Source organism: Sminthopsis crassicaudata, chromosome 6 (assembly GCF_048593235.1).
Source record: "Sminthopsis crassicaudata isolate SCR6 chromosome 6, ASM4859323v1, whole genome shotgun sequence".
NCBI lineage: Eukaryota > Metazoa > Chordata > Mammalia > Dasyuromorphia > Dasyuridae > Sminthopsis > Sminthopsis crassicaudata.
In genome coordinates, this window is record NC_133622.1 from 78386377 (window position 1) to 78402142 (window position 15766).

The 15766-nt window shown below is 39.8% G+C and overlaps 2 protein-coding genes across 5 annotated transcripts in view; one reads left to right on the forward strand and one right to left on the reverse strand.

The window, feature by feature from the left end:
• The window catches only part of DCLK2 (doublecortin like kinase 2), a 212045-nt gene that overhangs the window by 195607 nt on the left and 672 nt on the right, over positions 1 to 15766 (forward strand). The gene's annotated exons all lie outside the window — the stretch shown is intronic.
• LRBA (LPS responsive beige-like anchor protein) overlaps positions 1 to 15766 on the reverse strand; it is a 742057-nt gene continuing 726291 nt past the window's right edge. For all 4 annotated transcript variants that reach the window (XM_074272516.1, XM_074272513.1, XM_074272515.1 and 1 more), the window contains exons 54-57: positions 12626 to 12727; positions 10986 to 11182; positions 2119 to 2270; positions 1 to 1492 (exon numbers count right to left, since the gene is read on the reverse strand). In XM_074272516.1, the coding sequence (XP_074128617.1) occupies positions 1402 to 1492; positions 2119 to 2270; positions 10986 to 11182; positions 12626 to 12727 (542 nt within the window). In that variant the 3' untranslated portion in view covers positions 1 to 1401. The remainder of the gene's footprint in view (positions 1493 to 2118; positions 2271 to 10985; positions 11183 to 12625; positions 12728 to 15766) is intronic.

A 15766-nucleotide genomic window follows, 5' to 3' on the forward strand; every position in this document is an offset into this window, starting at 1 on the left:
TTTCAATTATAAATTCTATTTTATTCAATTCTTCACTCAGATTGTTTTCTCATTCCAAATCTTTGCTTTAGAGAATAATTGATGTTTAGAAAAAACGAGCCCTACTTCAGTAGGCAGTAAGAGAAATAGATATGGAATGTCAGTTTCCACTCAAAGATCACCACATACAAAGAAGTTATTTATGCAATACAGACTTACAAAACAATACAGTCCTTTTCACAAATATGTTCACAGAATTCTGCACAGCAATCTGGTAGAAAAGTAGAATCAATTATGCAACACCAAAATAACTTATTATTCCTTAGTATAAATCACGGTTCATTTCCTAAGGGGATGTAGAGAAAATTTAATGACATAGTTGAACTGGATGCAAATAGGAAGTAAAAAGTGTGTTGCCAAGTGCAGCACGGGAGCGGATCACTCTGTGCTCTACAATTAGGGAGAGGCTTCTGTTCTAAAAGGTGGGTAAGAGGGGATAGAAAAGCAGCTTGCAAACCTGGAGCTTCTGCACAGGGAGGAGGAAGAGGCTTGGACCCTGGTCGGCCTCGGTGCTTTCACAGTCAAGAACAGCAGAAGTGTGCTTTGGTACCTGCGCTGAATTCCAAAGTGGAAGAGATTGCTCGGACACGTCCGTCCTCCCCGGTTGGTGTGCTCTAAGAGATTTCAGGTAAAAATGAGAAGGAGGCCGCCACGCCTGCTACACATCTGAGGGACAACCTTAAGTCAGAGTTCGACTTCTTGCTCTTGACCACGTGGCAGAACAACAGCTTTTAAAAGCCACCCCCCAAAACCTAATTGTCTAGACCTAGAAACATGCTTGAGTATCAATGGAAATGATTCATCATCAAATTTTAAATTACAATTACCATAATTTAAACATCACTATTTAAATTCCAGAAACTTCAGTGCTCGAGAAAAACAATCATTTGGATAATAATAAGACACAAAGTCTCTAGTACAGGTAGCACAGATTAAAATCCCCATACCCCAGCATTATGACCCATTTCCCCATTGTTAAAATCATATTTTTCAAGATTACCGATAAAGCTTTAAATGGGGAAATGCATTTCTTCATAATATAGCCTATAATAGTGGCTTAACTCACTTTATTGTTTTCTTTCTATAATGGGTGAAAATAGACTTCTAATTATGACTAAAAATATAGATTTTGTAACTAGACAACCCAGCAGCCAGTTTTCTGCTTCTCTGCCCTTCCCCCCCGAAAAGTCAAGCAAAGTCTACAAAAATAGCAATTAAGTTTAAAAAATAGTTTGCCGTTTGAGCAAATTTAAGTTACATTCAGGTAGGATAGCTATTTAGAAGAGAACGACGCTCTGGCAGGACGTTGCTTTCCGGGTCTGACGTCTCGTCCCCGGTGCTAGCTCAGTCTGATTTGCATCTTCAGTATCGTGTTTGGTATTCGTGATGCCATCGGTTAAAGTCATTGTAGAAAAGCACGATGCTCCCGGACGCCATGCCGGTCATGATGCACCTGGGGAAAGTACAAACGCGGAGTTAGGCTCTGAATCCGCCAGTGCTTTCTTGCTCTGTTTCCTGGCACTTGTCACCATTTGGCCCCCGGTCACAGGAGCAGTAGTAAGGGAAAGGCCGCCTGAGAACCTCATGGCAATGATTTGCTCAGAGCTGGGGAAGAGCAGTGTTCCTTTGCCCTCCAGCTAGGAAGGAATGGCAAAGGGCAGCAGAATGGAGGAGTCTGGCCTAAGTCTAAAAAAGCCCCCCTCGCCCCAGCTCTCCGCTTTTCTTTGGACACAAGGTCAGGTTTGGTTTGACAGGTCAGAGGAGGAGCCATCACAAGTCCTCCATGGGGCCCTGACGCCACTGAGTTGATGGTACAAAAGCTAATGAAATAAACTGAAGCCCCCGAAAGGCCGGTTCACAGCAAGGCGATCTGTTTTATGGCTGCCGCCGCCTCCTTCCAAAGGGCTCAGCCTCCCACTGGAGCTGGGACCCGGCCAAGGAAGAAAGCTCGCTCCACTTTGTGTGTGGGTCTTTGGACACCAGATACTGGCCCGACATGGCACAAAATTGGACAGTAACAATTTGGCTCCTGAGAATTAGTCTAACAGGAATGCTTATTACTATGTAAGTTTTTTTTACCTTTGATCATAAGATAGAGCCATGGACCGAATGCCAGCATCACACCCCGGGTAAGCAAAAAGTTGTTTGAGGTCGCACACCTGCCATACCATGACGACCCCGTTGTCTCCTCCTGTGAGCAGATACTGGCCATCTCGGCTCAGCTGCATTGCCTGAGGATACATGACGATATCAGTGTGGTGAATATAAATATATTAAATTTTACTCCAGCCTTATCTTCAAATCAATAATATATTGATATTATCTATATTCTATATATCTCTATATATCTATATTCTGGGCATTATTAGAGGGCTAAGCACTTTATAAATAATATTTGATCCTCACAACATTTCCAAGATCTTTGTTGTTTTCCCCATTTTACAGGTAAGAAAACTGAGACAGCAGAGGTCAACCCAGGGTTATAGAACAAGTAATGTCCACAGCCAGATTTAAACTCAGGTCTTCCTCACTCCCAGTCTGATGCTCTATCGGCTGAGCCACCTAGTTAGTCACTTTATAGGATTAACATCTATAAAATCTAGTCTGCCAGAGAATGTATAATACTAGATTTGAAGATTCCTTAGAAACCATCTAGTCTGACTTTTTTCTTTTCAACTGAGGAAATTAAAAGAGGTAGAAGAAAAAAAAATAAAGAGGCAGAAAGCCAATCACTTTACTTCCTCCACTTTTAATTTCCTCAAGATTGGGGTGCAGCCTAGTAGATTGGTGATGAGGTTTTAAAAAGCTTTTGCAAAAGTCAACAATTCATAAGAAAATTTGTGTTCTAGAGCTTTCACGCCTCTTATTTTAAAATCGGAAACGGGGAAGCGGGGATTCAGTGTTCGAAATGTGCTTTTTTCCCTAAGAATGGTGCTTGACATTCTCTTTTGGAACCAAGATCTCAAGTGGGATCAATAGGTTCTGAGACGCAAAGACAGATTAAACAGTAAGGATGTTCCTCAAGGAGCTTATGCTTTCCTGGATTTTACAGACAGTAAGTAAACAAGAAAACCAGACAAGAGGGCTGTCTGCTTGGCTCAGGACTGATAAAGGCCTGAAGTCACGAGGGCCTGACACTGACTAGCCGAGTGGTCCTGGGCACGTCTTGATCCACTGGAGCAGGAGATGACAAACCACTCCACTAGCTGCCAAGAAAAGCCCGCGGACAGTATGGGTGCTGCCAACGCCACCTTCCTTAGGCTGCCCGTACCGACAACATATAAGACAGTCTTGGGAGGGAGCGTCCTGTCAGTGTAGGGCTGCTGGTAAAGGATCAGGAAAGGGGGTGTCGGAGCTAACCCTTGAAGGAAGCCAGGGGGAGAGGAGGAGAGAGGACGAGCATCTCAGGTAAGAGGTGTGCTGGAGCATGGAATGATGAGCTCACGAATTGGCTAAAATGCAGTTTCTACTTGACTGTGATATAATGGGCAATCAGATCCTGATTAGCTTTAAATGCCAGTCAAGGGAATAGTAAGAGTTTTATCCTCGAGGCAGCAGGGAAGCCCTGAAGATTTTGGGAAAGAATATGAAGACCAATAGGAAAGCTACTGTAACAATCCAGACAAGAGGTGATGAGGGTCTGAACTAAGAACAAACAGCCTTATGAATGGCGAGAGGAGCGTGGAATGGATGGGACAGAGGTGCCAAAATAAAAGAGTCTAGCTAAAAAGGGGGAGGGAAGTCATTTTGGACATATTCAAGATGGGGGAGGGGAGGGGGAGATGATTAGAGCTGGATATACAGATGAGTCATGTGCTTAGAGATACTTAGGGCAGGATAGGTTAACAAAGAGTCCATAGAAAGAAGAGAGCCCACCCAAGATGAGCCCTGCACAAAAGGCCACAAGGGCCAACTGGAGAGAGAGGGGAGCTCCCCGGAAAGGGGCTGACAAGGAAGTGGGGCAGAGAGAGTCCATATTGTGGGCTGGGTGACCTTTGGAGATCGTCTGGTCTACTCCCAACTTTTACAAGTGAAGAAACTAAGTGACCTAAAAAAAGGTCACCTAAAAAGTGACCTAAGTTTACAAAAGTAATAACTGACAGAAAAGGATGGGGATTTTGAGTTTTTTGTCTTTTACCACTTTCAGTACACGAAATCTGACTGAAATGAAAACAATAATAATTTCTTGAGAAAGAATATCAAAGGCAAGGAGAAGGCGTTAAGGATGTTCTTTATCAAAGATTGGCACAAAAGAAGAGAAATTAAAGGAAAAAAAGAGCTATTTTCTTAGCTCTGACTGGAGAAGGATGCTAATTTTAATGTATCTTTTCAACCAGGCTTATGAGCTGACTTCTCCCAGACTTATCTGCCCAGTTGAGGGATTGAAACTGACCTCATAGCAGGATCTTGAAGTTTCCTCATCTGAAAAAAACTCTAAGCTGAAATCCCAGAGTTCTCTTAGAGTGGTGCTTTATTCTTATTCCTGCCTGGAAAAGTTCAAAGGCCTAAGTTGATGCCAGAGCTCTGAAAGCTGCCCCCAACCTGGGCCTGCTTCTTATCTGCGTTGGGTGGCCGTGTAAAATAACAGATCATATAATAATACCGCGTTCTCCCCCTCCCCTTCTTCCTACTCCCTTCAAAGCCATCCTTTCTAATGCTGACAGGCCAGCAAAAAAGGCATCCCAGATTTGGTGGTATTTGCACACCCTGAGGAGGGATGAGAAACTGCACTCCTGATGGAGAGCTGTTAATTTGAGGCTCCAGTTAAACACAGCATTTCTGCAAAGATGAAAAACCCGCCCCCCCCCGCCCCTTTAGGGCATACAGTGTCTGAGACTATGAGGTCTACTCTAGTTAGAAGAAAGAAAACAGCATCTTACAATCTGCCCTTTGAAAAAACCAAATTTAATACTATAAGGAACTGATAGGTTTTTGTTTTTTTTAATATTGAAGCATTTTGTTAAAAATTCTACTACAAATAATAGGTGAAGGACTGCTAGAAACAGCATATCCGATAACCACATCTCTTAAACAAAATGCAAATATTAGAGTTTTTTTCATTAGAAATAAATTATCCTTTTCTTTCATCTTGCAAATGACAATCTCCTGAGGCTCTTTGGAAAATGCAATGAGGACCATGACAAATAATTATTTGCTACACTTATAAAATTCTGCTGATGAAAATCCATTAACCTTCCGGTTGTGGTTCACTTGAGTTTTATACTTGGGGCTTTTTATTAGAGAAATGCCATATTAAAAGGTAAATTAAAACCATTAATCTTTAACCCTTTGATCTGATATCTAAGCATCTTAGTGATACTGGTCAAATAAAAGGGTTTTCAAGACATTCAGTTTCTCCATATTATTTGTGTTAGTTATTTTGCTTGCAAAGGAGGGGGAAAATACTTGTTACGGTGTTTTCGTTTTCTTTTTTAAAAAACCCATCACAGTTTCTTTGATGGCTGAACACCTCTGCTTAGTTACTTCAAAGTGTGAGAGACTAAGATGCAGCAGCGTAAGGGTCAAGGATTCTACCCCAAATAAGCAACTGACACTATACTCGCACCTTACCGAATGTGGTTAATTCAGAATTTTAAGTGGTTCCCAGTATAGTTTTGCCCAGAGAAAAGCCGGGCACTTTGGACAAATATAATAACTAGTCTGGTTCTCAAGAAGGCACTGCTGCTTCTAATGGTGAGCTGTCACCATGATGGCTATGGCAGTCTGCTGGGGACTTCCACGTTTCAAAACATGGTCTCAGGAAAGAAAAATAAACGAGTTCCTGTGAGTGAAATAGTGGATAGCCTCTGTTTTGGATAAAACAACTTTCCTGATCTGTACAGGCTGCCTCCTTAAATTTAAGTTATTCATTAAGACATCTAAACATTGCACAGTTGATGTACTGTGATATGCTATTAACCAAAGTGACATGGAGCAATACAACATTTAAAATAAAAACAGGTGGGAAGCACTGATTAGCCCAGCTTCCCCAGGGTATGTTTGCAAGCCCCACTCTCTGAGAAAGGAATCGAGTTCCCAGCTCATGACTAATTTGCTTCCTTGGTCCCCATTCAGTGTCCATACATGGGAAGGGGTCTGAGAACTTTGCTCAGGGACTCAGGGCACTGCATACAAACATAGTGGTTCATTTCCTTCCTTCCCTAATTTCCCCCAGGCAGTGAACAGTGAAAGTGTCAGTCTCCAGGGCAGGTAAAGCTCATTTTAAGCACTGTGACTTTAATCACACAGTTGCCACTTGCAGGTTAGTATGATAAAGTGCAGAAGCTTTCGAAAAAAAGCCATGAATTGTTTAAGCTTACAATCCAATGGGAAATGCCCGAGAAGGGGAAATACAGGCTGCGGGGAGGAAACGAGAGGAGGAGAGAAAGGTAGGTGCCGAGCGAACCGCTGTATTGCCAGTGGCACCTTCCTTGGGCTGGTGGTACCAACTGAAACGCTCCAGAAATTGTTTCAGTCAGCAAGGGATTTTGAGAGATTTTTTCAGATTTATTAACCCAGCTGACAACATAATCGGAACTGAAAGTGACAGATTATCGACATTATGATTGTAAAGGAAGGAAAACCCTCTGATGTGTACTTGGTTTAAATGAAGTATTATAGAAGGGTAGAAAAAAATAATAGAGAAGAGAGTATCTGGTAAACTGGGCCTCTGGAGCAGAGAGAGTTAGTAAGAGGAAGAGAACCACTGAATAAAATGGAGAAGAGAAAGGAGAAGCAATAATTCTGCCTCTACCCCTGAGACCATTTTCTCACTTCTCTGAGTCCCTACTTTCTTTCCTTCTCAAATTTATTATTACCTTTCCCTCCCAAATGCCACAGTAGACCTAAGCGTCTGAATCCTGTGAATGGATTATAGAATTTTTGAGTTGGAAAGACCCTTCCTTAGTAATTCTCAACTCCTATACATTTCCTGCCCCCCCCCCCATACCATCTATACCACTGCTGACCAATGATCACTCAGCCTGTGCTTAAAGAAATCCAGATATCCTATGAAGGGGAATTTCCAATGCTGCCCATTCTACTTTTGGACAGCTTTAATTGGCCAAGTTTTTTTCCTGACATCAAGCCTAATTGTTGCTTCTTTAACTAACTTGCACTCAGGGCCCACCAGAAACTTGGGATTAAGTAGCAAAGTGCATAGAGCATCAGACTCAGGAAGACATGAATTTCATTTTGTCTCAGATGTTTACTAGATATGGTGATTTGGCAAGTCATGCCTCTGTTTCCTCATCTGTAAAATAGGGATTCCCCTTCCAGATTGCTGAAAATAAAATGAGATAATGCAGATAAAATGGGTGACAAATCTGAAATGCTACATATGTCAGGTGATACTGCTATTCCCTCTTGCATGTGACAGTTCTTCAGGTACTCAAAGACAGCTATTGTGTCCCCACAGTTTTCTCCAATGCTTAAAAAACCCCAGTTTTTTCAACTGATCTTCATATGGCATGTGTTTAAGATCCTTCAGCATCTCATTTACTCTCCGGTTTCTCAATGTCGTTTCTCTGCTGGCTCCTGAATTAAACATAACACTGCAGATATGTTCTGACTAGGGCAGAATACAGTCACCTCCTTATTCCTAGAAACAACATTCTCCTTAGGCATGCAGTCAGAAGCCTGGATTTTAAATGTAGCCTCTGACTAAGGCCTCTGGGCAGGTGACGTACCTCTTTGTACTTCAGTTTCATCATGTGTAAGAGGAGAGGTTTGGGTCAGCTAGCCAGTAGGTCCCAGCCATCTTGAAATCTATAATCCTATAATCCTTTTTTTGTGTGTGTGTTGAGCACATCATTAGGTCCTAATGCATTTGCATTCCAAAGCTGATAATATTTTCTTTGATAAAGAACATTTCTAACTTCAGGAATAGCAACTACCACAGAGTGAAAATGCTAAAACTTACTCTGCAAAGTTTCAGAAACCAATCTTTTGTCTCTGTTAGAGGGCAAAGATTATATTGTCACACAACTGATAATACTGGTTCTGCAATAAACTCTAACAATGTACTAGGGAAAGACCCTAAGACAATGGGAAGCTGTAAATGCCAAAGATGGGATGTGATGAGACATGTACAGAACAGCATTGTGGGATCTCACCTATAAGGCAATTTGAGAATAAGGAAGAACCTTGAAAAAACAAGTGTCTTAAAATACTGTTGTGGATTCTTTCACATCACATATTTACACATTTACATGTACATGACATCTGGGGGATGTATTCTGGACGAGGGAGAGTGCTCTCTTCAGCTCCAAATAGTATCAATCAACATAGCTATACAAATGATTCCCAAAATTATTTGCACGACCCTCACCTCTCTCATTCATTCATCATCATTGGTACCTGTGAGACACTTCACTGGTTGTCCTAGACTAGCCACTTATACTTAGTATGAACAAACCAGAACTCATCATCTTCCTCTCAAATTTCAACCATTTCTGGGATCTCTACCATCCCTCTAGTGCTTTGATAACTCAGAGTTTTCTCTTATTTTTTTTACTTCATGTCTCCATCCTGTCATCCAGCCCCTTTTCTCCACTCACATTGGCCATCACCCATACAGATGCCCTCATCTCATCTCATCTAGACTATTCTAATCTTCCCCTAATTGGTTTCTTTTCCTTCTTCCATCCCATTCTGTGCTCTACTGCTAAAATGATTTTCAAGAAAAACATATCTGACCAAAACAAAATCTCATGCAATGAGCCTTTACCAAGTGCCTCCTATGTATGGGCCAGAATGGAAACAGTTCCTGTTCCTAAGAGCTCATGCTTCATCTGGAAGAACAATACTGCACCTCCTAAGAACACCATCCTTATAAAGGACCTTTCTGGAGGTGGTTCCATCCAGGCACGATGCCAGGCACTGAGAATACAACAAAAGGTAAAGTCCTCAAAATCTGAACTGGCAAGTACAAATACGTCCCTATAAGATCTATGCAGAATATGGAAGGCAGGGCAGGGACACTAAGGAGCGCAGCATTCCCGGGACAGGGGACAGCGGTGGAAACACAAGGAGATGGCAGTGTCATGTGTGAAGGCGCAAGCTATCCAGTGTGACTGGATCATAGCATGTGGGAACTGGGGGGAAAGACCCTAAGACAATGGGAAGCTGTAAATGCCAAAGAGAACCTTCTATCTGCTCCTAAAGACAGGAAGGCCTTTGTGGAGTTAAGTGAGTAGGAGACATGGCCAGAAAAATGCCCTTTGCAGTTGAGCAGGCGATACAGGGATGCCGAAGGAAAAGCGACTGCGGTGGGCAGGGCGAGAGGCCTGGAGGCCCCGGACTCTGTCCCTGTCGTGACGGTGTGAGTGGGCAGAAGACGGCTACAGGACATGCTGTGAGGAAAGAAATGAGTTTTGGAAATGGAGTTAATCTGACAGAGGACAAGCCTGGGTCACTGGTAGCACCCTTAATCACTGGGAAGACAGGGTTTGGGGAGAACATAATGAATTCCGTTTTGGATATGTGGAAATTGAGTTGACTGTGGGACATTCAGTTCAAGGTATCCAAAAGGCAACTGGCAATGTGGAATTGTAGCTCAGACCTAGCTGAGTATATGGAGAGACCAGAATTGTTTGTATAGAGAAGATAAATCAAACCAAGTGAACTGATGAATTCCAAGTGACAGAATGTAGAAAAAAAAAGCCAAAGGACCAAAAAGAGACTATTGAGGGATATAATCAGCAAGTGTGACACGAAGAACCAGGACGGAGCAGTGTGTCACAACCCAAACAGGAAAAGGTGACCAGCAATGACAGATGCTACAGAGAGGTCAAAAAGTTTGAGGAATGGGAAAAGGCCATATTAGACAAAGTCAGAAGCCAGACTGCAGACAGTTCAGAAGAGAGAAGAAAAGTGGTAGAACCAAGTAGAGACAGTCACAAAAGAGAGGAAAGATATTTAGATTGATGGATTAGATAATGGAAGAGATTTTAAATCATAAAGACTATAAACTCTGAGACTACTTTCTGAATCCAAGTGTGAGATGTGAACTTCAGTGTTAGTTAAGTGAAGAGGAGGGGGGACAGATTTGAGATCTCTTGTGCTGCTATGCAGCGACTCTGCTGAGACATTGAAAACTCTCCACAGACTGGCTCCCATGTAGTTTTTCACTGATTTCACCTGGCTCTCGCTTATTCCATGAGCCATCCTGGTCTGATCATCAGATTCCACCGCCTTTGCCCAGCCCATATCCTGCAATTCCTTGTTCCCTTCAAGATTCAGCTTATTCATCATCTCCTTTCTTGAATTTCCTGCCCTGCTTCGGTTATTGGTATTTAACATTTTAGTCATTTTACATATTTTTTAATGTACATTTCTTTGTTTTTCCCAGATGAATTTAAGTCCTCTACAACTGAGGGCAGTTCCTGATGCACAGGTGCTTAATAAATGCTTTTAAATTTAAAATTTTAAATTAAATCTTTATTCTCTCTCTCTCTCTCTCTCTTTTTTTTTTTTTTTGATAAAGCAAATTTCCAAAATCAAGTTATACCTGTTATTTCCCATAATATGGAAGCTTTAAATCTTTCCTCTCTTTTGTTCACTTTTAAAAGCCTGTTTCAGTAGACAAATGACTTTTCACCACTTTTTGCTAATTTGGAAAAATAATCAAGATACTTTACCTACAGAAATCTGGGGCTCTGAACAATCCAAAATCAATTCACAACTCCATAAGTAAATCTAGGTGCTGAAGCCCTATGTCTACTCTTAGGAAATGATCTTGGATACACAGAATTCCCTGTGATTGACGCAGTTAACACAGCGGACACACATACCGGGATCTCTAGGAGTCTAGACCTAAAGCACAACTACCTAACTCTTACTTTTGAATAATCCCAGAACTTTCAAGCTTCGCCCCTCCTTGCTTATTTGAAAAGCCCTTGTATAGAACACCTGGGGGCAAGTGAAAAAATTCTTGAAGCACTCACCCTGATATTGTCATCTGTTTCCATGGTGGCCTGAAGTTTTCCATTCACACTGAATATACAGAAAACACCATTTTCATAATATATGACACAGTGACCCTCTCTTGAAGCCTGGATGAGTTTTGGTCTCAAGCAGTTTTCAGGGCCCTCCAGAGTTCTTAACAAGTCTCCATTCATAGAATGTATGAGACATGGTCCTTCTGAAGAAAGAAGGGAAATAAAAGGCATGAATGATCTCTCACAGCAGCCTGCCAACAGAATATTAATAATCTCTTTCCAAAAGAAAGGACAGGTAATAAAGGAGACTGCTTAGATTTATTTAAAATGTGATTAAAATCATTTAGAGTAGAAGTGAACAGCATGGCAAAGGATAGTCCTTATAAAATTCGAGTTCTGCTACTCTTGCAAACTCAAAACAATTTTCTGTGATCCTTCAGCAAAATTAAGTAACATTTTTCTTTTGAATGCAGCCAAAATTTAAACCAAGCCTCATTTGAATCTTGAAATTCACATTTAAAGTTTCATAGTACAGCTTTAGAAGACTATATATTAAAACAAAACAAAAAACTATGATCACTTTACAACCAAATTATTTTGTGAAACTCTTGTGTCTGATTCCTTTTAAGAGTATCTTGAATTTCAGTGAAGCACTCTATCCACTGTGCAACCTAGCTACCCTGATGATATATAGACAATAGCAAAATAAACAATTTTTGCCCCTAGAGAGAAAAGTGGATACAGATGTTTGCTTGTTATTCTGATATTTTACTGAGTCAGCTTTGATAAGAATAACAATTATTTTTGTTCCCCCTACCCATTTGTTTTGGTAGTAAAAAGCATGTATCATGAAAATTGGTATTGTCCTTATCTTTTGCCTTCACTACAATAAAGCCTGTAAATTTTTAATTTCCTTAATCAGAAATAACTAATTTGTTAAGTTTGATATACAATCTAACTTCATTCCCAAATAGACTAAGAACTTTTGCTTCCTTGGAATGAATTAAATGATTAGCGCTTAGAAATAAGGTGGGGAAATATCTGATAGCCATATTCCTTCTACCCACCAATAAGGACAGCACTTCATAGTTATGAATAGAGGCTCATTTTACTCACGATCCCCTAAATGGTTAATAAAAGATTCTGAAAACAACCCAGCTGGCCCAGACTATTTCATCTGCGGACATGGTGAAGCTGATTACTTCAAAGGCTAGCCTTTTCAGCAACTCAGATGAAGAGAAAGAAAACTGACTTGTAATTCTTGTAATAGGTAACTTAACTCTCTGGTAGAAAAAGTAACAAAGTGAAAGTTGTGAAATTTATGTTTCTAAGGTTTTTTTTTATTGACTTAAGAAATAACATTGAACCTTGGATCAAGAGAGTGATTGCACTGAGGTATTTAAATAAACACAAGCTTATCTTTCTATTCCTATTACCAAGCTAGTCTTGGTAGATGGCTACTAGCACAGGCCTGGGCAAAGCCATAGGTTATTTGCCACAGACCATACCCAGGAAATCCAGAGGGATACAATAGAAGTAAAAGTGTTGCTCCTTGTGTCTCCTCAGAGAAATGGGAAAAATTCATATGGGCAAAATCACTAAAACCCGCAAAGGAACTGGGGCTCATAACCACTGAGCAAACTTACCTTTAGAACCACTTATTACTAAGCCAAGTTCAGCACAAACAGTAGCACAAGTGATCTCATAGTCATGGCCGGTCAGAATAACTCGGGGAGTGGTCATTTCACCTTAATGGGAAAAGAACAAATTGATTAAAAATTCATTTTTATTTAAATTTCAGAATATTATTTTGAGTTTACAGCAGTAGAACTCTTTAAATTTTGTTAAAATTGACTTTTATGAAGAAATGATTATTTTTAAAAATTCAATTCCAGCTGTTTGCATTTGCTTCTTCTATGAATATCTCAACAAAATTAAATTATGCTAGTTCAAAGGCACACAACAAAATACCCAATTTCATTTTTCACCCATATTAAAAAACATGATTTTATGAACTAGATCTTACTTAATCTCAAACAATCTGTGCCACTGGACTCTTTCCTGGATTACCAACAAATAATTGTTGAAAGCTTAAATGTACTGGTCATAAGACTATGTATTAGCCATAATACATAGGCGCTGAACAACATTTTTTAAAAATATTCATAGTTCAAATGAAAAGCACTTTCTGAAAGGCATTAAAAACAAGTGTCTAGATAAGGTGACATGACCGTAAGCCTCTGATTCTAAAATTCAGAGTTCTAAAATTCTCTGTTACTTATTTCTCAACATATTTCAGAGTAAGCACTAGCCTTTCTATCTAACAGTACAGGCTGGGCAAGAAATCTGCTGCTGCTGACTTTGTTTCTTTTCCTTTTTTTTTCCCCCTGAGGCTGGGGTTAAGTGACTTGCCCAGGGTCACACAGCTAGGAAGTTGCTGCTGACTTTCAACCTCAACTAAACTGCTGGATGGTACTTCCTTCTAGGTTTGCTTCCTCCCCTGCCTTTTTTTTTTTCTTTCTTTCTTTCTTTCTTTTTTTTTTTTTTTAAACTTTCCATTCTACAGAGAGTACAATGCCATTAGTCAGGTTACTGCAACAAAAGGAAAATAAGTTACCAACAAGATAAAGTCTTGCTCTAAATTATTTTGAGCCATATTCTAGAAACCCAGTGGGCTGGTAAAATGTAGAGAAGTAAAAGGTGTGAGGTAGCAGGAGAAAGGAGATCGCAGAATTTTTGCACATCTTTTTACAGGACAAAAAATAAAAATACATATCTGCCCCAGCTAATTTTTATGTGTTATCTGTCACTGAGGTGGAATCCAAACTATAAGGGTTCATTGTGCAAATAAAACCAAAGGACCATCAAAAAGATGCTTGGCAGTTAAGTCATTTCATCTGGGCAACAGCCCAACAAATGGATAGTCAACAGTAGATTTTGAGAGTTTCCTCCAAAACTAGGATTCCCATCATCGTGTATATTCTGTGCTCAGAAAATGACATGTTAAAAGAGAGTAGTCCTTTCTACCTTTATATTCCAGGGTAAAAGGCAAAACATGCTCCACACAAATGAGTCAATATACAACAGGATAAATTCTAAATTCTTGGGTTCCTTGATTTTAAATGCCATATTACACATCAAAGGTAACTTAATAGTAATCAACAAGGGCAGAATAAGGAATAAAAAAAATCAGAATAAAGTGTTTGAAGCTGCTCTATCAGAGACTCTGAAGTTCCTTCTCCATATACCTGGTTGAAAAAAGAAGAATCTATCACTTGGAGCAGGGGCATCCCAAATGAAGCATGTCAGGGAATCCAATATAGAGGCCTTCAGGAAGGGGCTGAACAATGATTTGCGGAAAAGATGGTTGGTCAAGTAGAGATGATACTAGATGGCCCTTAGGTTTCCTTTTAGTTCTGAAGCTATGATCCTGACACTGCAGAACTAATTTAGCTTAGTTTTTTTCCTTCCAATTGTTCCACAAACCAGCATCAGAGAGCTATCTTTAGTAAACCAGTTTATCATCACAAGTCGTAAATCTACTTGAATCCTATCAAACTAGATGTGGTCTGCTTTCAATTCTGAGCATCATATTTTAGAAAAGACAATGAATGGTAAACAGAGGCTGGGAGGGTGAGTGGGTGGGGAATTAAAATGGCAAAAGGCTTGAAATTCATGCCAAATGAGATTAAAGGACAAGGAATACTTGGATTGGAAAAAGAGAAAAGCTCTGAAGGGTTAGGATGTAGAAAGGGTTTAAGGTTAGACTCCTACTGTTTGGCTTCAGAGGAGAGAATCAGGAGCAATGGGTTGCTATAGCCTTGAGACAAATTTAAATTTGCTATAAAAAATTTGCCCAGAGATTTTTGGTCCCTGGAAAGGAAATACCCCCTTCCTAAGAGATTTTAAGCCAAGCAGATAGTAGATGACTACTTGTTGGCTACACTGTGGCAATGGGGGCATTGAAATAGATGGCCAGTGGAGTCCATGTTAACTGTAAAATTATGTGATTTTATGAACTGAGTTTTGAAAATTTAAATTTTATTTTTAAAAATTAAAAGCATTTTGTTTTTTTCCTATCTCCTAATCCTGTTTCCACTCCAGGAAGGGGAAAAATACTTGTAACAAAGTCAAGCAAAAAAAAAAAAAAAAAAAAAAAAAAAAAAAAAAAAGAAAATTTGTCCATCAGTTCTCTAGAATCATGACTGATTATTATATGATCAGAGTTAAGTCGGAATTATTCCTTTACACAAAGCTGCTGTTATAGTATACACTGTTTTCTTGGTTCTACTCACTTCACTATGCATCAGTTCATACAATCTTCCTAGATTTCTTTTTTCTATTTTTCCCCCTAGGTTTCTTTGAAACCATCCCTTTGTCATTTCTTATGATCTTGTGAACTTTTAAAAATGCGCTCTTCCTTTTTCACTTCTCCTCTCTCCTTTCCAAGTACTTTTTTCTGCTTCCTTTACTCACTAAAATTCAATTTGACAAACATTCATGAAGGACTATTTGTGGAAATACAAAGACAAAAATCATAGAAACAAAAAAAAATTTAGAGTTAGAAAAGAACTTAAAAGTCCTCAAATTTAATCCTCTGAAATTTCCATATCTGATGAAACTGGATCCAAGGTGCAGAGTGGCTTGCCTAAGCTAATTCCAAATCAGGACTAGTTTCAAACACATCACACAGGTCTTACTTGGCTGAGGGAACTTCCATCTTCTTTGGCCAACTTATTAGGACTATAAGGAGTAGAATAGTTTCACAGCAGAGAATTTATATATTT